The sequence below is a fragment of the Cucumis sativus genome, chromosome 5 (assembly GCF_000004075.3).
Source record: "Cucumis sativus cultivar 9930 chromosome 5, Cucumber_9930_V3, whole genome shotgun sequence".
In the NCBI taxonomy this organism is placed as follows: domain Eukaryota; kingdom Viridiplantae; phylum Streptophyta; class Magnoliopsida; order Cucurbitales; family Cucurbitaceae; genus Cucumis; species Cucumis sativus.
Genome location: NC_026659.2, coordinates 9,797,688 through 9,824,671, shown reverse-complemented (window position 1 = coordinate 9,824,671; position 26,984 = coordinate 9,797,688). Strand labels below are relative to the sequence as shown.

The 26,984-nt window shown below is 33.0% G+C and overlaps 1 protein-coding gene and 1 non-coding gene across 2 annotated transcripts; both read right to left on the bottom strand.

Moving 5' to 3' along the window:
- Positions 1 to 5,394: 5,394 nt before the first annotated feature.
- On the bottom strand, positions 5,395 to 5,476 carry TRNAS-AGA. The gene has a single exon. It is a non-coding gene; the product is annotated as a tRNA-Ser (tRNA).
- An 18,880-nt stretch (positions 5,477 to 24,356) lies between these two features.
- LOC101219637 (ABC transporter G family member 34) lies at positions 24,357 to 26,659 on the bottom strand. Its single transcript, XM_011657892.1, has 4 exons — positions 26,551 to 26,659; positions 25,482 to 25,543; positions 24,714 to 24,968; positions 24,357 to 24,626 (listed from the first exon to the last, which is right to left on the bottom strand). Exons 1-4 carry the CDS (start codon positions 26,657 to 26,659, stop codon positions 24,357 to 24,359), a joined length of 696 nt encoding a protein of 231 aa, XP_011656194.1.
- Positions 26,660 to 26,984: the final 325 nt, after the last annotated feature.

Genomic DNA, 26,984 nt, shown 5'->3' with positions numbered 1-26,984 from the left:
GAATAAAAAATGACTAAAGCACTTTTTCATTCAACTCAGAGATTTACCAAGCCTTTAGAGTTAATTCATAGTGATATTTGTGACTTGAAATTGTGCAAACTAAAGGTGGAAAAAAGTACTTTATTACTTTTATCGATGATAGCACAAGATATTGTTATGTTTATCTGCTGAAAAGCAAAGATGAGGCAATTGAAGTGTTTAAGCTTTATAAAAAAGAGGTTAAAAATCAACTTAGCACAAACATTAAGGCAATAAGAAGTGATCGAGGTGGTGAATATGGTCCTCCTTTTGAACAATTTTGTTCAGAACATGACATTATTCACCAAACTACTACTCCTTACTCACCTCAATCCAATGGAATTAGTGAATGAAAAAAGCGAACACTTAAGGAAATGATGAACGCAATGCTTATAAGTTCAGGTTTACCCCAAAATTTGTGGGGAGAAGCTTTGTTGACAACAAATTATTTATGAAACAGAATTCCTCATAAGAAGTCACAAAATATTCCTTATAAAAAGTGGAAAGGAAGAAAACCTTCATATAAGTTCTTAAAAGTGTGGGGGTGCCTAGCAAAGGTTGTCGTGCCTAAATCTAAAATGGTTAAAATCGGACAAAAAACTGTTGATTGCATATTCATTGGTTATGCTAGTAACAGTTGTGCATATCGATTTATAGTTCATAAATAAGATATTTCAGATATACATGCTGATAAAATCATGGAATCAAGGAATGCAACATTCTTTGAGAATGTTTTTCCTCATAAAATGTCTTGTGAAGAAGGTTACAAAAACGTTCGTTTGATGCTATAACAAGCGAATCTCATAATAGATCAAATGTTGAGTTAATGAAGGATGAGGAACTCAGACGAAGTAAAAGGATGAGGAACTTAGACGAAGTAAAAGGATGAGGATCTCAAAATCATTCGGGCCTGATTTTTTAACTTATTTGTTAGAAAACAAATCTCAAACATTTAAAGAGGCCATGTCCTCTCCCGAAGCTCCATATTGGAAAGAGGCTTTGAATAATGAAATTGAGTCCATTATGCATAACCATACTTGAGAACTAGTTGATCTTCCATTAGGAAGTAAACCACTTGGTTGCAAATGGATTTTCAAACGAAAATTGAAGACCGATGGATCAATAGATAAATATAAGGCAAAACTTGTCGCTAAAGGTTACAAGCAACAAGGACTTGACTATTTTGATACACACTCACTAGTTACTCGAATTACTTCCATTCGCATGCTCATAGCAATATTAGCTTTGCATGGATTTGAGATACATCAAATGGATGTCAAGACAGCATTTTTAAACGATGAGTTAGATGAAGAGATCTACATGCAACAACCTGATCAGGTCTGTTCATGAAGGGTTTGTTTCTTTCGATCAAGAAAAGAAAGTTTGCAAATTAATTAGGTCTGTTTATGGACTAAAACAAGCACCAAAACGATGACATGAAAAATTTGACAATGTAATGATGGCCAATGGGTTTAAAATCAATGAATGTAATAAATGTGTATATGTCAAAAAAGCAATGAGAATGATCATGTCATTGTGTGCTTATATGTTGATGATATGCTAATTATAGGTAGCAGTATTAACATTATTAAGAAAACCAAACAAATGTTGGCCAATAAATTTGAGATGAAAGGCATGGGTGTCGTAGATGTTATTTTAGGTATCAAAATTTCTAGAACCCCACAAGGGTTAATGCTATCTCAATCACATTATGTTGATAAAATATTGAAGAAATATACAAAACATGGCAATGTGATTGCAAAGACCCCAATTGATGGAAGTCTCCATTTAAGTAAAAATAATGGAAGTAGTATAGCACAATTAGAATATTCTCGCATCATTGGTTGTTTGATGTACATCATGAGTTGTACACGTCCTCATATAGCGTATGTGGTAAGCAAGTTAAGTTGCTATAGAAGTAATCCAGGTCATGATCATTGGAAAGCTATCTTGAGAATTTCGGAATACTTAAAGTATACTAAAAATTATGAATTATACTATACTCGATATCCTGCTGTACTTGAAGGCAATAGTGATGACAATTGGATATCGAGCACTAAAGACTCCAAATCCATCAGTGGTTACATTTTTACCCTTGGAGGCAGTGCTGTTTCTTGGAAATCTTTCAAACAAATATGTATAGTACGATCCACAATGAAATCTGAATTTATAGCTTTCGACAAGGCTGGAGAAGAAGCAGAATGACTTCAAAATTTTTTGGAAGATATTTCCAATTGGTCTAAACCAGTGCTTGCAATATGTATACATAGTGATAGTCAGACAACTATTGGAAGGGCACAAAATATTATGTATAATGGTAAGTCTCGACATATACGACGGAGACATAATACAATCATGCAACTACTCTCTAGTGGAATTATCACAATTGACTTTGTGAGGTCAAAAGATAATATAGCGGATCCACTTACTAAAGGCCTAACTAGGGAGTTGATTGAAAATTCATAAAAAAAAAATGGGATTAAAACCTATAATATGAAGTTATCCAGAGAGGCAACCCAACCTAGCTGACTGGAGGTCCCAAGATCTAGGTTCAACGGGAAAATCGATCTCTAAATAACACAACGAGCACCGCATTAAAAGATTTTACCCATTCTAGAAATGATGAGATAGTGCCAGTATGGTTTTAGGGTAAGCTTTATGCTTTTAATGATTTCTGTTAGTGATATTTATTAACAAAAGAACATATATGATGTTCTGTACGGGAATCACCTATGTGAGTGTGAAGGGGCCGCTTCTGTGAGAATTTTCAAGGCAACATTCTCTAAAACACTCATGAGACCAGGCGATGTTCAAGGCTAAAACGAACACAACCATGAAAACAAACTTTGTTATAATGAGAAGATGTGTGATATCTACTGTTTTAGTTTACTCTAGAACGGTTGACAATTCAAGGCATCATGTCCACTAATTGACCAAGTAAACTCGATTGATTTTCACTAGGAAAAGTTCAAAGTTTATACTACTTATCTTCATGCAGGTTCTCCATTGGAAAATATCGAACGCTTATTTTCTCCCATTTGTCAAATTACCATTTATGGGGGGAGGGGGGATTGTTGGAATAAATGGTTATAATTGTTCATGAATGGATTCTTCATGAATGGATGCATCATTTCATGAAAAGTGTTATTAACTAAAGAACATGACTTTTCGAATGACCACGAAAAGTCTATAATTAAGTCCTTTTGGTTGAGAGAAAAGTACACATCAAAATTATTTGTTTTCTATAAACAAATTTCTCTCCATACCCACAATCTAGACGTTCGGTAGATTCATAAGGTTTCGTTTATAGATCTTCTATATGGGGTGCTACACATAGAAGAAAGTTGATATGTTCTATCCTGGGAGGCAATTGCTCTAAATTCTCAAGCACTAGAGTGAGTAAATTTTTCTTAAAGGAGACAACCTGAATTCGTTGAGCTCAGATCTATATTTATGTATGCTTCTCTATTTATTGTGATAATAATTTACATAACAATTTGATAATCTGTATAACACATTTTTGTTTAGAACAAATTATTAGTCTATAAAAAAAATTGGAGAGGATTTCTAGTAATTGCAGAAAATGCCGATCTAGCTTTCTGTTTTCTTCTTTCCATTCGGTGTTCTTTGTGTTTGATTATGAATTGCTCTATATTGGTATTTTGATTTTGACTTTGATTTTGAAAATCTCAAATCAAGCTAGCTTTGTGTTTGATATCAAAAGAAAAGGCTCCTAACTGAGAAAAATCCAATTGGTTGATGCATATGAATTTGAATTAGGTGCCAAATTCCTCTTTATCTCAATCTCTAATCGTTAAACAGTGTAAGTACTTTTTTTTCTTTTATTTTTCCTTAAATAGATTATCATTTTTTTCTTTTTTTATTCATTTAGTCATGCATATAGTTTAATTAATTGATGGAACAAATTGACGATTTGTGGAATCCTCAACAAAAGCTTTATGGAGAAATTACCAACAATTAATTCCCTATGTTGTTGTTGTTAATGGAATATATGCAATCACAAACGTCATCATGAGCACGTCCATCACTTGTGATCTGCTTCTCCGACGACGATGGTGTTAGCTTTGATTTTATTTTTTTTTCCTTTTTGGTGTGAATTTGGAATTACGAAATCTGAAAACCTTAGATTTGGGATGGGTAATGGGTAAGAACTTATTTTTTCTTTTACAATCTCGTTTTCTTGTATGATTTTTATTTTGGCCTATTCTTTCTTTACGATTTATGTGTTCTATGTTGATTTATATGATTTTGGTTTCGATTGCTTAGTCTTTTTTTTCTATTAATTTAGGACTTTAACTTTTTGAGTAATAGCGATCAACTTCTAGCACATGTGATGTATGTTATGTTAGATTATATTTACAATAAGTTAATGAATAGATAATCAAATGAATTAAAATGTAAGTTAATAGTCAATCTACTTAATTCACAACTTTCATCAATCCTTTTTCATGATTTCTTTTGTTGAACATTCCCCTTTTAAAAATTTTCTTCATCTTTTTTTGTTTTTCACTTGATCTTTTTGATATTCCTCTTTTTTCTTAACAATATATATATGTATATATAAGAGACTATCACAAACTAATTAGATATATCACACAACTATTAGATCTCTATCATACATATATAAAAAACTATTAAAGGACTACTCAAATTTAAAACTACATATATGTATAAGAGGACCATTACAAAGTAACTAGATATATCAAATGTCTATCAGAAAGCTACCAATGAAATATAAAAAACTATTAGAGGCTACCCAAATTTAAAACAACATACATGTATCAGAGAACTATCACAAAGTAATTAGATATATCATACGACTATCAATGAGCTATCAAACAAGCTACCCAAAAACAAAACAATACATATGTAACAGAGGGCTATTACAAACTAATTTAATATATCATACGACTATCAAACATATATAAAAAAAAAACTATCAGAGGGGTACCCAAATTTAAATTAAAACATATGTATTAGAGAACTATCACAAACTAATTTGGTATATCATAGTATCAGAGATCTAGTAGACATATATAAAAAACTATAAGAGAGCTACTCAAATTTAAAACAACATATATATCATAGTTTTACCACACACTAATTAGATATATCATACGGCTTACGGTCTATCCAAATTAAGATGAAGAAGGATTTACGAAAAGATTGCGCGCAATAAATTTGAAATGAGGATAGTTTCGTCTTTTGACTGAACTTTTAAATTTTCTACTTTTATAATTTAAAAAACTTGATATTATAATTTTTTTTTCTTTTACTATTTTCATGAGTTGGGTATTTTTTTGGTCAAAATAAAAGTTAATAAAAAACAAAAAAGAAAAGAAGAGGAAGAAAAAACGTGAGCGGCAGGATTCGAACCTGCGCGGGCAGAGCCCACATGATTTCTAGTCATGCCCGATAACCACTCCGGCACGCCCACTTTTGTTGATCGATGACTTGGGAATAAAGTTCTTAAAGAAAATATATAGTTCTTTTTCTTTTACAAAAATCTTTTAAACAAAACATTCCATACTTCTCTACACTTATGAGTTCAATTCAATTCTAAAATATTATTTTTCTTGGGATTAACAAAAATATAATTATTTTTTTTATCGGTATTAAAATTCATTGCTAATTTTCCCTTATAATTATTTTGAATTAAATAAATGAAATTTAGTGTTAGCTACCGGATGTGGATAAAATTGGAAGATATTAACAAATGGAAAGTAGGCTCAAAATCCAAAAGTACTACTAATGTAATATTTTGGAACCCGGATCCAATAATTTTATATGGAACCTTGCGAATGTAATTTAAATGTTTGCAGGGGTCTTTTAAAAAATAGAACAAAACGATAAAATATTTATATTGTATAAAACAATTTCAAAAACGAAAAAAATTTATAGGTCCACAGTAGAAAATTTCAAAAGTGTCATCAATTAATTGACATCCTGTGTGCATAATATATTTGAAAAACCATAGTTTAGTATTTGGAAAACCATCGTTTAGTACTTAGAAAATGATCGTAAATTATCTAAACGATTTTTTAATATATTTTTTTTGTATACGATCGTTTCGATTGATCGTTTAAATTTTGGTTGTCAAATCTCAATGATTTTTTTTCAAGATTTTTTGGAAAAAGATTGTTTATATTTGGTACACGATCGTTTAAATTTGAGCAGCCAAATGGTGCTTTGCTAAGTCCTTGGTAGGTTTTGGAGTATTTTTGTTGAGTTTTCTTAGAGTTATTGAATGTCCATTAACTTTAAGCGTTGAAATTGAGTTACCTATGCTATTAGGGTCCTTGAGTTGAATGAGAAAGGTTGAAAATGGACTTTCCTTTAACTTTAATTTGGAGTTCGCTTGGGTGTTACTTCTAAAAGGTTCGAAACATAAAATGGATTTAGGTGGCCTCAAATCAAATTACCTTGGTCATTTTTCGAACACCAACTAACAAGGTTCAGAGCCTTTTTGGTATGTTATAATTAAGGATCATTGCTTTAATAATTTATACTAATCCTTGAAAGTTTTGCTCTGTTATAAGTATTCAATATTTTGTTTAGTTGCAATCTATTTGAAAGTTTCATGTTGAAACGTCTGGTTTTTATTTTGGTTTGAGCTACGCAAGAAAAATTAAAATACAAGGTTGGATTTGTTTGAAAGTAAAATCAATTTCTAACAAGTTTCATAAATAAAGCTTGAACAAATTCTGAGACTAAGTGAAGGATTTTTTAAGAACAAAACAGGTCACCGACTTTTAACACAATTTTGAGAAGTCTCTGATTTTTTTAGTATCCTAAAGTTTACAGATGGAACTAAAAGCTCTATTGGATATGGTTGGAAAGATTATTCAATGTCCTATAAGTTTCATGCAACACTCATTAGTCAATTTTGACTCAAAATATGTTTAAATTTAGGAGGAAAGTAGGAGGTTACAAACAATATGATTTTAGAGTACCTATTCTTTGGAATAATTCTGGATAAATTCAGTGGGGATCTCACTTTTATCTCTTTAAATATGTTGTAGAGGGTTTCAAATTGAAGAATTTGATATAAAGTACATTAATCTTTATTAAATATTGAAGAAGTTATGAGTGGTTAAAGTTTGCCTACTGAAGTTGGGAAATTCTTGAAAAGTATGAATTATGATTTTATTTGTTAAGTGTAGAATTTACGAGCGTCATAGTTTGTGCGTCATGTTAAGTTATTTTTGAAAGACAAGACTAATTAAGATTGTTTAAGACAAGTTTGGATAAGTTCCTAAGTATTTGACTCATTAGATTTATATTTAGATTATTAATGAATCTAAATCTCCAAGGTATGGATATTGGGTATAATAGCGTATTGAAATGAAAGACCCAATGAGTTGGACTTAAGTTTGGACATCCATTTTACTAAGGATCTAAATTTTAGGTTTAAAGGTTTGGAAGTGGATTTTTAGTCTAGTCCAAGGAGATTTGATAATGTAATGCTCTAGAAATGTAAAATAGTTTGAATGCTCATAATAAAGTGTTTTTAGAGATTGTTATGTTGTCTTGCTAAGTGAAGATAACTAAGAGTCCTTAATCTATATTTAGGCCAAATTGAAATGGAGAAAGCGTATAATTCTGAGGGATTGAGCCACTGATGGTGAGTGACTCACTTTCAAGTTTTCTTTGTATTTATACATGTTGTTTTATAATATCGATTAGAAACTACTATGACTTAACATTTTCATGACAACGTTCATTTATGTTTTAACAATGTGTTTACTCATGATGATTTTAAGAATGTGTATGGTTCGAATTTTTATAAAAATGTTATTCTAAAAGTACGTGTTAATGACTAAGGACTAAAACTACTTTATGAAAATGAGTTTTCTGACCATGTTTGGCTTTTAAACATGAAACATGTGATTTTTATGAAAGAAAGTTGGTGATTTCCCTAAAGGCTACATGAATGTGTTTCTGTAGCACCACCTATGGTCGTTAGAAGATTTTGAGGTTGAAAGAGGCCATGATTGGAGATCCGAGAACCTGAGCCTAGGTGAGGACATGGATGGTGGATTGTGTTTTGGCTTTGAGCCTAACTTATCCTATAGTGAGTGGCTCTGTGTGCATATAGGAGCGGATATGGAGGTTGTTATTGTGGTAGATGCTAAGTATGCGGTGAGCTCCATTTGGTCGCGTGTTTTCTTGTGGGTATGCATCACGTGTGAGCTATTTTGGGTTGTGTATTTAGTATTCTACCATAATCTGATCGAAGGAGGTTGCTATCATAGAAGGTACTAAATATGTGTGAGCTAGTTTTGGCTGCATGATTCTTTGATCATGTGTGAGCTATTCTAGGTCGTATATTTAGTCGCCTTGTCATGGTTGGATTGGGTACATGTTTGTTAACTTGACTCGTGGTTTATAGTATGATGTAATGATGACATTTTAATTACTGCTTCATTATCGATACATTTAGACACATTGTTTTAGTATGTTTTACGAAGTTTTATTTTTAAAAGGTTGTCACTCACTGAGTTTTAGCTCACATTTTCAATGTTTTTCTCCCTTTAGGTAGTTGTCAAGGTTCAGGCTTCTATTGAACTTTTCCTCACCATTTGTAGTTTATCATTTTCGTATGTATATACTTAAGTTTTGTATTACTTCACGAAGTAGTTAGAAGTAGCGAGATTTATGTTATGGATACGTGTTTTGAGAGATTTATTAGGGGACTGTAATTCTTTGATAACTAATTATCTAGTTTGGTTATAAAATTTGCTTGAAACTCTCTGGAATGGATTAGTATGTGGTGAGACACACTTGAGGTGTTGTTGAATATGAAGATTGTATATATGCATATAGAAGCGAAAAATTCTACCATTTTCAGGTTTGACTACCCCAAATTTTATGGGAGATGCTGTCGAATTTTTCGTAGAATTTCTTAATATGTGGTTTGTAGAAGTTGAAGTTCGAAAATGTTGTTTTAATAGTGTTTTATCATGCCACAATCTAGGTCAGAGAAGAAAATCTAGATCGGGATATGATAGCGCGCGCATGGCCCAGGGCCGGCTTTGTCTCATGCTAACCTCATAATGAGGGGCGTACACGATGTGCAAGCCTCGAAATAAGGGCCAACGTGCACACATGGCCGCACATCAGTGACCACCGCATATGCTTGTCTGTGTGGTTCTGTGTGCCCTGCTTACTGCCTATTAACCTATTTTCGCAAGTCATGCACGAAGCCTGAGCACATGCCTCTATGACCAAAACACCAAGCCCATATCGCCTAGCATGCATGACATTGACCTACAAACCATAACTTCAATTTTTGTCCATAATACATGATCCAACTTTGAAATATCATAATTTAAAATTCATCTCTTTTCACAAAACTTCCTTCTACAAAGTTTCTCTAAAATGACTTAATGTTCTTACCTCAACATTTCATAATCAAATTCCAAAAGATGAGTCCTAATGCCCACTTGGAATGCACCTTACTCATATTTAAATCAAGAAATGACCTTCACGTCTCTCTTGACCAAAATGCAAATCTCCTTAAATCCAAATGTAACGACCCAACTATTTATACTAAGCTGAGGTCATTACCACTAAAACAAATGTAATGACCCAATGCTTCAAATATTTATTTATAAAATATAAGTAAATTGTGTACAAAAAATAATTTATAAAATATTGCAGAGATGAATAGTAGTAAGGACACGCTTACTAAGATCCATTTAAATACAATAATAATAATAAATATTATTATTATTAATTTTATTTCCATTTCCTTTTTCAAATAACCTATATCTTTTCTCTTTCCTCCATTAATTATCCATCAAATCAACTATCTTTTTATCTTCCCAAAATAATACTAAATAATTATATTTTTTGGATAGTTGCAAATTTAGCAATTAGATTCAAAATAATTAAGTATATAGCAACATTTAAAAAAATTGTAAATATAGCAAATTTTGTCAAATTCTATCAATGATAGAAGTCCATCACTAATAGACCATACGAATCTATCAGCGATACAAGTCTATCCGCGATAGTTTTGCTATATTTGCAATTTTCTTAAAATGTTGCTATATTTGTAGTTATTATTCCTAAAATAGCCATCAATTACAATTACCCTATATTTTTTTCCAATAAATATAATTATTATAAATATTATATAAGCTACTTAAATACACAAATATAATTCACCAATATCTTTCAATCTCACAAAAATCATTCATTCTTTAACAAATCCAATGTAACAATACCAAAAATTCCAATACCAATAATTAATTAAATATCCTTCCTATAAATACTTAATTAATCTTAATTTCCACAAATTCAAACAATTCTCAAATAACACCCAAATTTCAACATAACAAAAATTAAAATTACCTTAATTTTTGGGGTGTTACAATCTTCCCTCATTTGAGAAACTTTCATCCACGAAAGTTCTCATATTTGAATAACTCGAGATGATGAGCTTTCATGTCGTCCTATCTCTCCCAAGTAGCTTCTTCAACCTCGGGGTTTCGTCACAGAACTTTAACCAATGCAATTCCTCTGTTACGGAGTCGTTTGACTTCCTTTGCCAAAATCTCAACTGGTTGCTCTTCATAGCTCAAGTTCTCATTAATTTGCAATGGCTCATAATCAACTATATGTCACTAGTAGAAAAGTGGTCTACGGCGACAGTTATTTACTGTCGTAAACAAATTTCACGACAGTTATTTTCAGTCATAGAAGCGGGAGTCATGGAAAGTCCTTCGACGATAATTTTTAAAAACTGTCGCAATAGGTTATTTTATGACATGAAATAAATGTCGTTAATCAACATTCAACGACTTCAAATAACTGTCATATTTTATTTTATGACAACAAATAACTATCATCATTTGTGTATTAACGACGGTTAAATAAATGTCGCGAATTCATTTATTGTGACATTTTTTAATTGTCATGAATATGTTATTCGCAACAGTTTTTTTTTTTTAAAAAAATGTCATTACTTTGCCATTGACGACATTTTTTTGTAGTCAAATATATTGCAATCGTGACAGTTCATTTAAAAAAAAAAATTGTCATTGTTTATCTATTGACGACATTTTATTCCTGTCACATATAGGGCAACTGTGACAATTTATTTTGTTAAATAACTGTCATCGTTCTCCAATTTATAAGTAATAACTGTCACAAATTCATTTATTACGTCATTTATTTCCTGTTGGACATTTCTCAATTTACTATTGTTTTTTCCTGTTGTCCTTGCCGCTCCACCATTACACGAACCATTTGAATGACAATAATGTAGTTGAGAATGACAATTTTGAATTTATAATATTGACACCCATGTAGAAAAAAATAGCCAACACTTTAATATATACACTATAATACAATGTATAATATTTGTACATCTCCATACAAGTTTCAACAATTCACATGTACGGAATCCTAGCCCTTAATCAAAAAATATTTTAAGTAGCATTAGAATACATCTAACAAGATTTTGTGCAGAAGCATAAACGACCAACCGAGAATGTTCGTCTCTGGAAATGTTCTTTGAAAGAAAACTCATGAAGTTGTCGACTCCAATTGAACCTACAAAGACAACATGAATATAAGCATCCATGATAGGACAAGAGAGTACAACTCTTATAGAAAATTTCAACATTGAGCATTACTTATCATTGCAATTCAATAGTTTGTTTTAGTATATATAACCACTAAAATTGATTAAGACAAATCATCAAAGAGTGAAAAATGGAAAGCCAATATCACAAATATATCCTTATTCCTAGTCCTTACAACAAAAAAGCTAAGACAATTCCTAGTCCTCAAAGTTCAAGAGTTTGTATTAGGCAATCATCACAAATAAAGATGAACTATGAATAATTATGCACAAATTCTCTCAGATTATTAATATAGAGAGTAAGATTATAGCAAGTACTCAGGTTCATGACAAAAAAAAAGGCCTGAAATGCAGTTAGCCAAATTGCACTTCAATCAGAGTTTTGCGCAACTACGATAATCAAGGAATAGCTTTTCTTAACAAGCAATGAAGGAGAATATATACCAGTTTGTGGAATGCAGATGATTGAGCAACTGAAGGAGTTCGTGTCAAAACATACATATATCAATGTACCATTCATTGCTGGCTTGCAACAATTTAGGGCTAGAGCTTGTTACTGGAGTGAAGTGCCCAACATTATCCTATGTGGCACGTGACAAAGAATACCCTTGTAAGATTCTCCATTTGTTCAGTACAAATTGAAAGGAATAGAAGAAAAAGTTGTATATAGTTTTTGCATCATCAACAAGTAAGGAAGTCAACTGACTAATTACTCAATTCTTAAGTTACATGTGAGACTCCTAAAGAGACATAAATAATTAAATGCTTCATTAGCTTCTTGAAGTACACTATTATATAGGTATCCTAAATTTTGTATCTGGATAACTAAGTATTATGAGAAATTCGTGCAGAGTCTTGTAACTTAACTCAATCCATTTACCTGACTTGAGTGGTGGAAATGAAACAAACAATTTTTTAAAAGTGAGAGGCTAAAAGAAATAAGCAAAACATTACAACCATTAAAGCCATCAAATTAACAAAACAAATTAAAGCCACTAAACTAAATCAAACAAATTAAAGACTTTACTTACATACAACCAACAAAATTATTACTTCATTTACATGGATAAGTAAAACGCCGTTACAAACCCGAAACTTGTCTTCATCAGAGAGTTCATCAAGATCTGCTAGAAAGGAATCAACCAAAGTAGCCTACAAACCCCAAGAAAAGAAATTGGAAATTAACAAACAAGATAAATGACATCTACCTAATGTTGTAATTTCATGGACATGGAAGTCCCAAATGAGCTTGCATAAGTTACCTCTTGAAATTTCTTTTCCTTTCTATTTTGCTGCATTTTTTTTCTTCAATATGGTCTTGGCACAATGCAATAATTAAGTGTATAGTTTTTGCATCATAATATTACGAGTTGAGTACATTGGCAAGAATTTCCAAAGAAAATGAAGATGGAAAAGACAATTTGAATGAATAAAGCATAAACTACCTTAATAAGTTCATTAGATGCAACATATCTTATCACCTTCTTCAAGACTCATCTCTGCATTTAAGTTTAAAATTAGATGTTATTGTGAGTAATCATACTTAGGAAAAGCTAATAAAGTTTTTCAGCCTACTCGTGTCCTGACGTTCTAGAGCTGAATTCTACATCTTGGATACCGAATTCACAATAACACTAAAATATATACAATTGGAACTCAATGTAGAAATAACATACAAGTCGAGGTGGAGATAGCTTCACATTTTCATCTTTGCAAGCAAAACGGATATTGGTAAGTTTTCTTTAGTTCTTACAAGATTAACCTGGAAAAAAGAAAACTGCTTACGATGTAAATCAAGTAGAAATGCCATTACGAAAACACCAGAACATCCATTCTCCAGTTGGCTAAAGGAGGGGAAAATGTCATCATTCTTAATTTCTAGGTTTTCAAACTTGTTGGTGACTCATTAATTAGCAGTAAGCAATTGAAACTTACAAGAGCGAGGATATGTTATCTGGCGGAGGTAAAGACTTATCCACATAGGAGGTAGTCGCTGAAACTGATACCACCTCACATCCAACAAGTTGTTTACAAATACAAGAAACTAGCATTTCCAAATTAAAAATGTCATATCAAGGATGGTGCCATCGGAGAGGGAACATAAATGCCATGCATGACTAAAGGTGATTTTTTTTTCTTCCACAAATCAGAGCCTTTGCGACAGTCACGCTTGTAATTCATCACCACCTCATCTTATGTACTTCAGACTTGTACTGGTTTTATAGGTTTTGTCAATTTTGAGATTATAAACATTTTGGACTTAAAGAAGAGCAGAAACAGCAATGGTTAATCAGTGGGCAAGTGATAGCCATTAGGATATAACTCAAATATTTTTCTCACAGGAAAAAAGTTTCAAAGGCAGTTACCATCCGTAATCCAGCAATGAAGTGTACGCCCATATCCAGAATGAAACCACCCTGACACAAGACATATGTTGTCAATGAAAGATAAAATTTAAGAATACATCATCGGGATAAAAAGAACAAAAAGAGAGAGAGAGATAACATAGATATAAATGTAGAGGTCTTGTTATTGGGCATTCCATTATACAATAGTTCCATCTATAATAAGAACATCATATTCTTCCATGAAAAAGTGTAAAAGTGGCAATCATGAATCATGATTTGTGTTGTGGTTGTTTACTAGAAGAACACTTACAGCGAAGTCCCCCGCCAAGAGCTTGAGAAGTAGGGGTTCGAACTATTCATTGATCCTTCAACAATCACTTGGACGCTCATCATATCCCCAACGTCAGCAATTAAGTTTTTGCACTGCAAAACAATAAAGAGCATTTTGCCGAAGTACTAGAAAGAATAAAAGAACAAGAATAAAAAATAATCTAAAAAAAGTACCTCAACAAATGCATATTCCAACTCGCTTGTGGCTGCATTACGACCATATTGCCAATTTAGAAATTGCTCTTTGTAATATCTTCAACTTAGACCCAAGCCATTTTGAATGCAACTTTTTCAGTGTACGTAAAATGACTTTATGGGGTTCATGGTTGATGATATTGATTTGGGTTTTTCTTTCCTTTTTTCCTTTGCTAAAAAAGGTTAAGATAAGAGAGCCACTACCTTCAACTTAATATAACTTATAAGATGAAATAATTTTTCTCTGTGATCTATAAAGTTGCATCATTTATATCCTATGTCTCAACTGGTCCATTAGAACTTTCATTGTCATATCAGTTTCATAAATAGTGGTAATAGGAAGACAACATCTAGTCTCGATAAAAGTGATATACATTGGGATCTATACTATGGGCAATTAGAATTTATACTTCCAGATCAATATTCTCATTTCTCAAGAGAGAGACTATTGGGATCATAAAATAATACTAACAAAAAATCTGGCTCTTGACATGCATCTTTGGGAAAAATATATTAGGTAATGAATCACCAGGAACAATGCTTGACACCGCTAAGTGATCCATGTTGGGGGAGAACCATAAAGAGGATCTCAATTGAAAAGAATTATGTTAAATCTGTGAATCTAACCTTTTACAAATGGATCTTTTCCATTCTATTGGAAAGAGACAGATCTAAAGCTAACTAACTGAAAATGTGGCCAGAATAATTAATTAATCAACAACGCATAAAAGAGATAGAACACTCATACACGACATATATCTTCTAAATCACAATCCACCTGAATGAGTTGCATTGTCTTCTTCTCTATTATTCTTTTTATTCTTTTCACCAAAATTGTTTAGACAAAAATAAGCACAACTAAAAAAAAGTCGCTTATATAAGAAAGAAAGGAAGACAGAAGAACTACGTGCTATAAATTTGGTAGGACTAGAGTGTTTCTACTTTACACCTTGGTTTGTACAGCTTTGAAGCCCATCAACCATGCAGTAATATGTAATTTCCCATATTTTCCAAAATATTCCCAAAAAAGAATGAATAGTTAGTTATAAAGAAAGCTAAAGTTTAGACAAAAGAAGTGTCGTGTTTTTAACATTTTTAATACATAACACATATATATACATATATTGATCTAACTTTTGAATTAGAGGAGTATATATATAACAAGATCAAAATAAATTAGGATTTGAAGTATCACACCATATATGTACAAAATAATCAAACAACAACAATATTGTAATTAGAATTATATATTATATTATAATCACTATCAACTCAAATGATTTAGCATCTAAATTTGTTTATAACATAAAATGAGTTTCACAATAGAGGGGAATTAACAATTATTTACTCACCTATGAAGAACAAATGACCGTTAAAAAGGTCAAAATATCCAATTATACGTCTTTAAATCTTGTTCGATCAATCTAATTAAATTAAATTTACAAGCATATATACATATATAATAGGGAGAAATTCAAAGTTTAAAACATAAATTTAATTAATTAAAACAAGTTTTTCAAAAGAGTTTACAACAAACTTTACCTTTAAAAGGAGTTTGATAAAGGACTTCAAGCGTGAAAGTCCAAAATCACAAACCTAAATAAAATACCACCAGATATGTACCGCATTAATTGATCAAAGCAAACACACACACTAGAGAGAGGGAGTAGGGAAATGGGAAGGAACTGTCACCATCATTAAAAACATGATTTATGTATGAACAAAAAGTCAATATTCTCCAAGCAAAAACATGATAACTAATCATAAAGAATTATGATTATGTTTTAACTAATCAAAATTTTATTCAAATGGTCTTATCCCCTACCTCAAAAGAAAGTTAACTAATAAAATTAGAACCATTAAAATAAAATCTAGTTCACCAGGATTCCACTATAATAACATTCTAAAATGATTTCCTCCTATGTACATTCAATAATCAAGATTTCCTCCCATGGGCATTTCATCAAACAATTGGTGGGCAACACAAAAGAAAGAATATTCATTTACTTAGTGGCAGCCAGAAATCTAGAAAAATTAAGGAATAAATAGAAAAATTTGTGAAGAACATATCTTAGATGCAATGTTGAGAATTGAGTTTCAAGTTTAATTGAAAAAATCAGCAGGAGCAAGAACTCGATTCTTCTGAAATTTCGACCATGAGATTTTGTGTCCAGAAACCACTTTGCAATCTAGCAAATAGCCTAAAGCTTTATTCAAATGCTATAAAACTATCTTTTTTAGGATGACTTACTCAAAGAAAAGTACAGAGAGTAACGATTCAAAACCTTTCGACCCTTTCTCTTAGAGACCTAAACTAACATTCATCCTTAATTGGAAACTAAACAAAGAACAAAAGAAGAGGTAAGAAAAAAACAATAGTAATAATAAGGGATGAAGAAATTACAATTGCCTTTTGGAAATGAGGATAAGAGGTGGAACGAATCTGAGAAAGGCGAGATTTGGAGGCTTCAATGGTAGACTCCAAAGAGTGGTCGTAGCCCGTTCGTCGTGTAGTAGAAGAGGTACAAGCGGCGTTGGAGTGGGGAGATGGCCACGAGGGGGCAGTGCCGATGATGGACCTCGTCATCGTCTGGAGAACGGAGTTCAAGGAGTTCGGAGATTGGGAGGCGAAAGGGAAGAAATCTGAAAGGGGAGGCGAAAGGGGAGAAAGCAGAAAGGGGAGGCAAAAGGGGAGAAAGACGAAAGAAAGGGGGAGAAGGGAATAAGTTAAAAATCCCTAAAAAAGTTATTATTTTTTTTATATTAAATATATTATTTTATTTCTATTTTATGACATCAAATAACTGTCGCGAAAAATATTTTCCGAAAATTTTCGTCTTTTCCCACCAAAAATGCATTTTTTTCCCTTTCGTGACATTTTTTTTTCCTCCCTCTATTTTGTGATATAAATAAATGTCATAGTAGAGGGTTTTTCTTCTAGTGTGTGTCGAATCTACTACATATTTCCTCAGCATTGAGACATGGAATACATCATGAACTGTAGACAATGACGAAGGCAATGCCAAACGATAAGCTACGAGGCCAATCCTCTCAAGAATCTCAAATGGCCCTACAAAACGTGGACTTAGCTATCTCTTATTCTCAAACCTCAAAACACCCGCCATAGGTGGTACATTCAGAAAAACCATGTCTCCTACATCAAACTCAAGATCTCTACATCGTTCATTAACGTATTTCTTCTGTCTGCTCTATGATGTCAACATGCAGGCTCTAATCTCATGTAGGGTCTCATTGATGGTCTGAACTAGCTCGGGACCTAACATCCTATGTTCACTAACCTCACCCCACAAACAGGGGATCTACAACACTTACCATACAGAGCTTCAAACGGTCAATACCAACAATAGCCTGATAGCTGTTATTATAAGCGAACTCCATCAAATCCAAGTGGGAGTTTTAACTCTTTGAAAACTCTAGCAAACAAACTCGCAACATATCCTCTAAAATTTGGTTCAAACACTCTGTTTGACAATCAGTGTGAGAGTGAAAAGTTGTAATGAAGTCCAATCTCGTGCCCATGGTAGCTTGAAGTCATTTCGAGAACTTGAAAGTAAAACGAGCATCTTTATCAGAAATTATCGACACGAGCACTCCATGTAGTGTCACTATCTTGGTCATATACAATTGTGTCCACTTACTGGCAGTATAAGTGGACTTCACTAGGATGAAATGTGCCGAGCCTGTCAACAATAACCCAAATCACTGTATAACCCTTCACGTCTTAGGCAGTCCTGAAATGAAGTCCATAGACACATTCTCTCATTTCCACTCTAACACACTCAAAGGTTGAAAGAAACTTGATGGCTTCTGTCTTGATGCCTTCACTTGCCAACACACCAGACACTTACTGACAAAGTCTGCCACTTCTCTCTTCATATTTCTCCATCAGTATACTTGCTTCAAATCCGTATACATGCTTGTACTATCTAGATGCATAGAAAATGGAGAACTATGGGCCTCAGCCAATAACTCTGTCCTAACTGCATTGTCTGCTGGCATACATAACCGTCTTTAAATATAAGTCGATCATCATAGGATATAGAGAACTCCTCAACTTGCCCTGCTTCTGTTAAGCGGCGTTTATCAACCAAATAAGGATCAGTGATCTGAACAATCATAATTCCCTCCCTCAAAGTGGGCTGTACTGACAACTGAGCTAATTGTGAGGTGACCTCTCCCACTAAAACTTCAATCTAACTCTCTCAAGTATTTTTGTGGAAAGGAACCCGACTGGTAATGAGTGCTGCAAAATGTGATATCTTCCTACTAAGAGCATCAGCTACCACATTTTCCTTTCTTAGGTGGTATAAAATCTCACAGTCATAGTCCTTTACTAACTCCAGCCATCTGCGCTACCTCATATTTAACTCCTTCTGAGTGAAGAAGTATTTCAAACTCTTATAGTCAGTGAAGATCTGAATCTTCTCACCATATAAATAATGGCTCCAGATCTTGAGTGCAAAAACTATTACTGCCAACTCTAAATCATGGGTACGATAGTTTTGCTCATGACTCTTCAATTGACGAGAGGCATAAGCAACCACCTTACCTTGCTGCTTCAATACACAACCCAATCATTTCTTAGAAGCATCATTGTAAATCACATAACTTCCAGATCCATATGGCACTGAAGGAACTGGTGCAGTAACAAGTTTTTGCTTAAGATCCTAGAAATCAGTATCAGATGTTGGGCTCCAAACAAAAGGAGTCCCCTTCCTGATCAACTGAGTCAAAGGACTAGATAAATGAGAGAATCCTTCCACGAATCTCCTACAATAACCTGCTAACCCCAGAAAACTTTGAACGTCATTGGCTCTAGAATGTCGAGGCTAATTGATAACAGCTTCGATCTTTGATTGGATCCACAGAAACTCCCTCACTGGATACTACATGGCCAAGGAACGACACGTGCTTCAGCCAAAACTCACACTTAGAAACTTGGCATATAGCCTATTAGCTCAAAGAGTCTCTAACATCCAATGCAAATGCGCTTCATGCTCAGCCTCTGTCTTATAGTAAACCAAGATGTCATCAATAAAAACTATCATAAAAGTGTAAGAATTCTTCAAACACCCTGTCATCAAATCGATAAATACAGCAGGAGCATTTGTCAAGCCAAAGGACATCACAATAAACTTGTAATGTCCATACTTGGAACGAAAGGTGGTCTTGAAAATATCACTGTCTCTAATTTTTAACTAGTGATATCTTGATCATAAATCGATTTTAGAGAACATAGTGACTCCCTGCAGTTGATCAAACAAGTCATCAATATCGGACAACAAATATATGTTCTTGACTGTCACCTTATTGAGCTCTCTAGAATTAATGCAAAGACGCATCAACCCATCTTTCTTCTTCACAAATAATATTGGTGCTCTCCAAGGTGACATACTAGATCGAATAAAGTCCTTGTCCAACAATTTCTACAAGTTGACCTTCAGCTTCTTCAACTCAACTGGAGCCATTATGTGAGGAGCTCTTGATATGAGACCAGTGCCTGATTCCAGCTTAATAGCAAAACTTCTTTGTGAGGCGGAATTCCTGAAAACTCTTATGGAAAAACATAGTAGTATATTAGACTGTTATACAACAAATACTATTAAAATGGTTAGCATCAGTTAGTTTCTTTTAGTTTCACTTTATGTTATTTTATGTTACACTCTTATCAGTAGCCTTCCTTGTATATATCACTATAAATACTGTTTCACCTTTATAAATAAAATTTGAGTGAAAGTATTATACAAAAGACTTGTTTGATATGGTATCAGAGCAAGATTTTTTCCTCCCAAAATTCCTTCTTCACTTTCGCTGAATTTCACTATCATGATGACAACCCCACGGTAAGTCCCTCACACAACTTGCTGAAAAATCAAGAAAACCCACGTTCCAGTCAAATCGATACCTCTGCTCAGAACACTTCAGATCAAAGTCAAGGTTATTTCTATCCTAACTTTCTTCATCACAACGACAACACAAATCTGGTCTTAGTCACAGAACAGTTGATGAAAGATAATTATGTTTCTTGGAGCCGAGCAATGACCATTGGTCTTTCAGTGAAGAACAAAATTGCTTTCATCGATGGAACCATTACCCGACCAACCGGCGATCTTCTTCCGGCTTGGATTAGAAATAACAATATAGTTATTTCTTGGATACTGAACTTTGTTTCAAAACCAATCTCGGCAAGCATTTTGTTCTCGGATTCAGCAAGAGTCATCTGGATTGATCTCAAATAAAGATTTCAGAAGAAAAATGCACCAAGAATATTCCAGTTGAAGCGATCTCTTGCGACTTTGGCACAAAATCAAGATTTCATTGGCATATATTTTACTAAATTCAAAACGCTTATTGATGAGCTGAACACTTACAGACCAGCTTGTACTTGTGGAACTTGTAATTGAGATGGTGTAAAAGAAATGGGGAAATTCTTTCAGATTGAATACCTTATGGATTTTCTTATGGGATTGAATGAGAAGTTTTCTCAAGCCCGAGCACAACTCCTTCTCAAGGAGCCCCTTCCTTCAATAAGTCGAGTGTTCTCTCTTCTTCTTCAAGAAGAACAAGGATCAATTGGATCTTTTTCTTCTGCAAGTTCATCAATGGCTTTTGCAATAGCTTCAAATCCACCTAAAATCAACAAAGGAAGGACAGAGTGTGCACACATTATAACATACCTGGACATATAGTGGACAAATAATACAAACTTCATGGTTATCCTCCTGGATATAAAACCAAATAACAACGAACTTATGCTGTGACTAATTCGGTGGTGGCTCCAAATGATGAAAACACAACTCAAACCATTACACAACCAAATCAGTTGGTGAATGCAACTAATACCACAGAAGCCTTGATGTAGTGCCAAAATATCCTTAATTAACTTCAAGCTCAGATCAATGCTTCTACTCAAGCAACCAACTCACATATAACAGGTACTACTTGCTCTCTTCCTCTATGGATAATCGACTCTAGAGCATCTACTCATATTTGTTGTTGCAGATTTGTTTTTAAATCTATTGAAGCATGTTCAACAACCATTCGATTGCCGAATAAACAAATATTTGAAGTAAAAACTGCTGGCAGCATCAGATTATCTGAGTTCATAGAGTTGAAGAATGTATTATATGTACCTAAATTTTCATTCAATCTCATATCAATGAGTGCACTGACAAAAGACCTATCAACCACTGTTAATTTCTCCACTAACTGTTGTGTGATTTAGGACAAGTGCACTTTGAAGAAGATTGGTAGTGTTGAACTATTGTGTGGACTTTATGTGTTCAAGTTAGATAATTCCTCCACTGTACACCCTTCAGTTTGTATTGTTACTAATGACAATAGTTTCTTATGGCATCAAAGACTTGGATCCCCTTCTCTTGACACTTTAAAGTCTTTACGAGACTTGATGCAACTAAAATTTCTTAGTTACCATCACTGTACTACATGTCCTTTAGCAAAGCAAATAAAACTTTCTTTCCATTCCAATAATCACTTGTCTTCTAATGCCTTTGATCTTATTCGTATTGATATATGGGGTCCCACGTCTATTGCAACGCATCCTGGGTACTCCTATTTTCTTACTAAAGTAGATGATGCTACTCGTTTCACATGGGTCTTCATGCTTAAGCAAAAATCTGATGTCAAGACTGCCATACCTCAGTTACCTTTCTTTCAATGTTTCGCTTCGAATGTTAGAACTCTTAATTAAATTAAATTTTCTAGTTAAGTTTTAATTGTAGGTTGATGATTCTAAATTACTTTAAATGTTTATGTCGACCAAACTAATCGTAATAAATAATTTTCGTGAGCTTTCACTATCAACGTAATAGTAATAAAGAGAACCATTCATACATATTAATTATAGGAATAAACCACTAAAGTTGAAAATTTAATAAATATATAAATTATATACGTTATATATGTTATATATGCACATATATATTATATACAATATAAATACTTTATAATCTGCAGTGCTGTTTTTATAGAACACTTCCGTTTTTAAAATTTCTTACACAACTTACCATTGTGCAAAAGATAAAGTTTAATTATTAAACTTTGGTGTTGATGTCTTATGTGATTCATAAGCTTTATAAGATGATGAAAATGTATAGTTCTTATATTTTGTGTTTAGTTAAAAATGATGTATTTATTTTCTAATTGAATTGAGGAAGATGAGATATGATAAAGAATTCGTCACAACCACTGATAAGTATTTGGTATGTGCTATTTGATTGACATTCTCATAAAAAGGGATTTAAAAGAGGATGAGAGGTTTTTTTAAAAAATTAAAAGAAAAACAAAGAATCACTTATACTTGTATAACTTCAAGCAATAGAAACGCATCGTTCTTGTAGACGTAGGTCATAGTTTGTCGGACTACGTTCATCCTCGAGTTATTTTCTTCTTCTTTTTCATATCCGTAACTGCATATAATTTTTTATTCTTTTTGCTGTAAATCACCATTGAAGATTACAAGGAGTTGAGAGTTTTTCTTTAAAAATTAAAAGAAAAATAGAGAGAGATAGAAAGTTTTTTTTTTTGTCAAAACAAAGTACCAAAGAAAGAAAAAAAATCTTCTAAAGTGTTTTTCCCAAGTGGTAAACGTGGTCTCTCCCTCCTTCAAGCATTTACATAAGTTATGTTACCACTTGGTGTAAATTTCCTGCATTAGACCAAAGAACACAATGTCAAACAAATACCCGTTTCAATTCCTTCTTACGAAGCTCCTTTCGGTAAGCATCTGTAGGGTTCTTCTTCTTCTTAGATCGGTAGTGTCGCAGTTCTTCGCTTTTCCAGATACGATAAAAATCTCGAAGCGGAGACATTTTAGGCGACAGAGAAGAGGAGAAAGGCGTCCATAGACTTCTCTTCGTCGAAATTCCATTTATTGAACTCGAGCTTTGGCGTGGATGTCCGTTAGAATTTGGGTTGGTTGGTTTATGTGAATGATTATTTGATTTTTTTTATTATCTAATTAATATTTTCAAATTTTAAAAGTTTCGTTACAAGGCTTTAGCGTGGATTAAGTGTCCCTTAGAAACATTTTGCTTTTTTTTTACCAAGAGAATATTTGAATAGAAAATCTCCTTAAACTTAGCATGAAAAAACTATATTTCTCTCTCATCATTTACGACATTTTGCAAAAATAGCAAAAGAAAAATTATGATAATAGAGTCTATCAACATTATTTAAATTTGTAAAAAAGAAAAAAAGTTATATTTCTTTTCATTTATTTCTGTCACACCATTTTTTAAATTTGCAAAAACAACAAATTTAAAAGTAATAATCCTAAGATTACCTTATGATATCAAAAAAATTTCCATATTTGCAATATGCTAAATGTTAGTGTCATCAACTGTTTTTCTCTAAATATTTTTGTCATTTGATGCAATTTTTCTTTAATTATCATTCCGACGTTTCTAGTAATTTTAATCCCAACAAAGATGGATTAATATTAAGAGAGAACATTTTAATAAAAAAAATTATTTTAACATATTTATCTAACGTAACATTATAATTAATTGTTAGAATTTCAATTTTAGTAAAAGGTTATATTTAAGGTAATTTCACATTTAAACTATTTAATAAATTGTTTTGCATCGAAAGAAAAGAAAAAAAGAAACATATTTTACCTTCTACAAGAAAAAAAAAATAAATAAATGATCACATTTCATTTATTATGCATATAAAGGTTAAAACACCTTTCTGCGTAAATATTTATCATGCACGTAAGACGATAATCTCATTTTTAGCACTTTCTTTCACTCATTTGTAAATTGATCCATGACCCAACCATCTACTATAATGACTTACAACACAATCTTTTATCTCCTTTGGAAGTTAAAAAATTTGATTCCACATGCAAAAACAAAGAAGAAGATCAACACCCAAACGACATGAGCTGCGACCACAGCCGGGATGAAGTCGTAGTTGTACCCAAATCGTTGCTTAAGGACCATCCGTAATGCTGCATTTCCAAACCCAGGTATCTCAATTTCAACATCTTTGTCCCCAACTTGAGAAGCCACAAGGCCATATATTGTCCAAGCCACATGAGAAGCCCAGTAATACCATCTCCACCATATAGGAATTAGCTGCAAAAAGAAAAAATATTGGTTTCAGGTTATGTTATGAGTTTAAAATGCTCCCAAATTAACAATATCTTTCGATACGTCACATACTGGTCGAGGAATAAGAAAACCAGCGAACAAGTTCCAGAGGCTGATGAAGAATAATACAAAAACAGATGCAATATGGTGATTTGGAGTCATCGCTACAACCATCATCCCAAAAAAGGTGAAGTATATGAAGCACATCAGAAACAAGTAGTAGAACAGCAAAAACTTTCCCAACTTCCACTCAAATCCAATCATGCTATAAAGAAGGAGACAGTAAATTAAAGCTTGAACTGAAATATAAATCGTCTCAATTGCCACCTGCAGGAAAAAAAGGGAACAAAGTTTCAGTTCGCTTTTTCTATGTTTAATTAGAACAACTAAATGCTTGTTTAAACCAAAGGCTTAAACAGAGAGTTGCCACTAGAATGAACTCTCGACATATCTCTCTAAAATGGAATTATTCGACACACTTTAGATACAAGCCTAGGTGGCTTTGATATCGGGTTTACCTAAACGGACCTGCAACAATCGAGATCTTGCCCGTCCATTATATACCATGGACGTATAGTTGTTCCATCAATCACTTTGAGAACTAGCTTGAAGAGATTTTATTAAGAGTAATATCTAGGTACAAATTACACTTATCAACAAAGTAATATGTAATCTACAATTTTACCGTCAACCAAACACCAAGATATTGAGAGACCCACGTGTCGACTATTGCCTCTAATATCGAGACACAAAACCCATTGGAAATTGCCTCCTCTGACCATAGCCACGGCTAAAATCCACTTTTGACATCTCAAGACCTTGACTAAATCAACCGCCTACCATTCGAAACACACTGTAAAAAACGTTGCCAACGTCAGATGCCATAACTCGAAACATGTTGCCTGCAACCATAAAAAAATATCGAACGTCGAATGATAGTCACTGAACGTCACCGTCAATGTCTTCCTCTCCGTTAAACTCATCGGATGTCGTTGCAAACACACAACCAATGTCTTTGTATCTCTTGTTTGCAAGAAAAAACTCTATCTACTGTATTTTCGCATCGACTTCCCCTCTCACCCTCTCCTTCTTTTATTTTCTTTATAATAAAAGACCTAAGAAGAAGACGTGAATATTTACAAAAACAAAGTCATTGAGCCATAATTACAATTATACCCTCAATATAAAAATCATTTTAAACCACATAAATATTTGTCAATTTTCAACCATTTGAAATCAATTGTTCTGTTCACATAAAAGTCCAACATATCCTAAATATATATTTAGCACTTCCTTTATAATTAGTTGTTCTATTATATATATAGATTAGTTAGATATAAATTTGAGTTTCATATCTAATAAAACTACTTTACAAATTTATTAGATACAATATTTATAAGACATTGAACAATTTTTTAAAAAAATCAAGATATATTATATATAAAATTGAAAATCTAAAATCCTATTGGATATAGTAATTAGTCTACAAATTTATCATACAAGTTTGAAAATTTTATTTGAAACTCTATGGAAAGCTCCAAAGGTTTTTCGGACAACATAATAGAGAAGGTTCAGAAAAAATTGAGCAACTGAAAATACTCTTACATTTCCAAAGGTGGGAGAACCACTCTAATCAAGTCCTTTCTATCTAGCCTCCCCATTTAGCAACTATCTGTTTTCAAAACCCCATTACACACATGTAAAGTCATCGAAAAGTATTGGAAGAATTTTCTTTGGAGAGACAACTTCGAAAATATTTGCATTTCAAGCAACCACAAAAACAATTTAAATTCGATCAAATGGTCAACGGTTACAATCTCTCTTGACATTAGAGGCTTTGGTATCTCTCCGATCTCTGCTACAAACTTTGCTTTACTTACTAAGTGGCTTTGGACGTACCACAATGAACCTGTTGCTCTAAGGAGGTCTATCATTGATGCTAAATATTCAACTACTTCTCTAGATGATTTGTCCACTATTGCTAAATAGAGTAGTCTCAATGCTCCACGGAGATCCATATACAAAGATGACTGGTTTAACTCTCACTTGGGCTAGAAAATTAATGGTAGGATGTTATGTTTTTAGCACAGTAACTGAGTTCTTTTAGTCCTCTTTACAAATATTTTCCCAGATTATATGCTCTCTCCACTCAGCAAAATGGCTCCCTCAGAGACATGTAGAATTTTGAACAATGTGGGTGGAATTTACACAACAGAAGGCCCCTAAGAGAGAGAATCTTCACAGTGGAGTAACATTACTACAAACATGCCCCCTTCAGAATAACAATCTTTTGGTTGCCCCTGATCAATCTGCTCAATCTGTCATCCTTGTCTCTACCCCTCT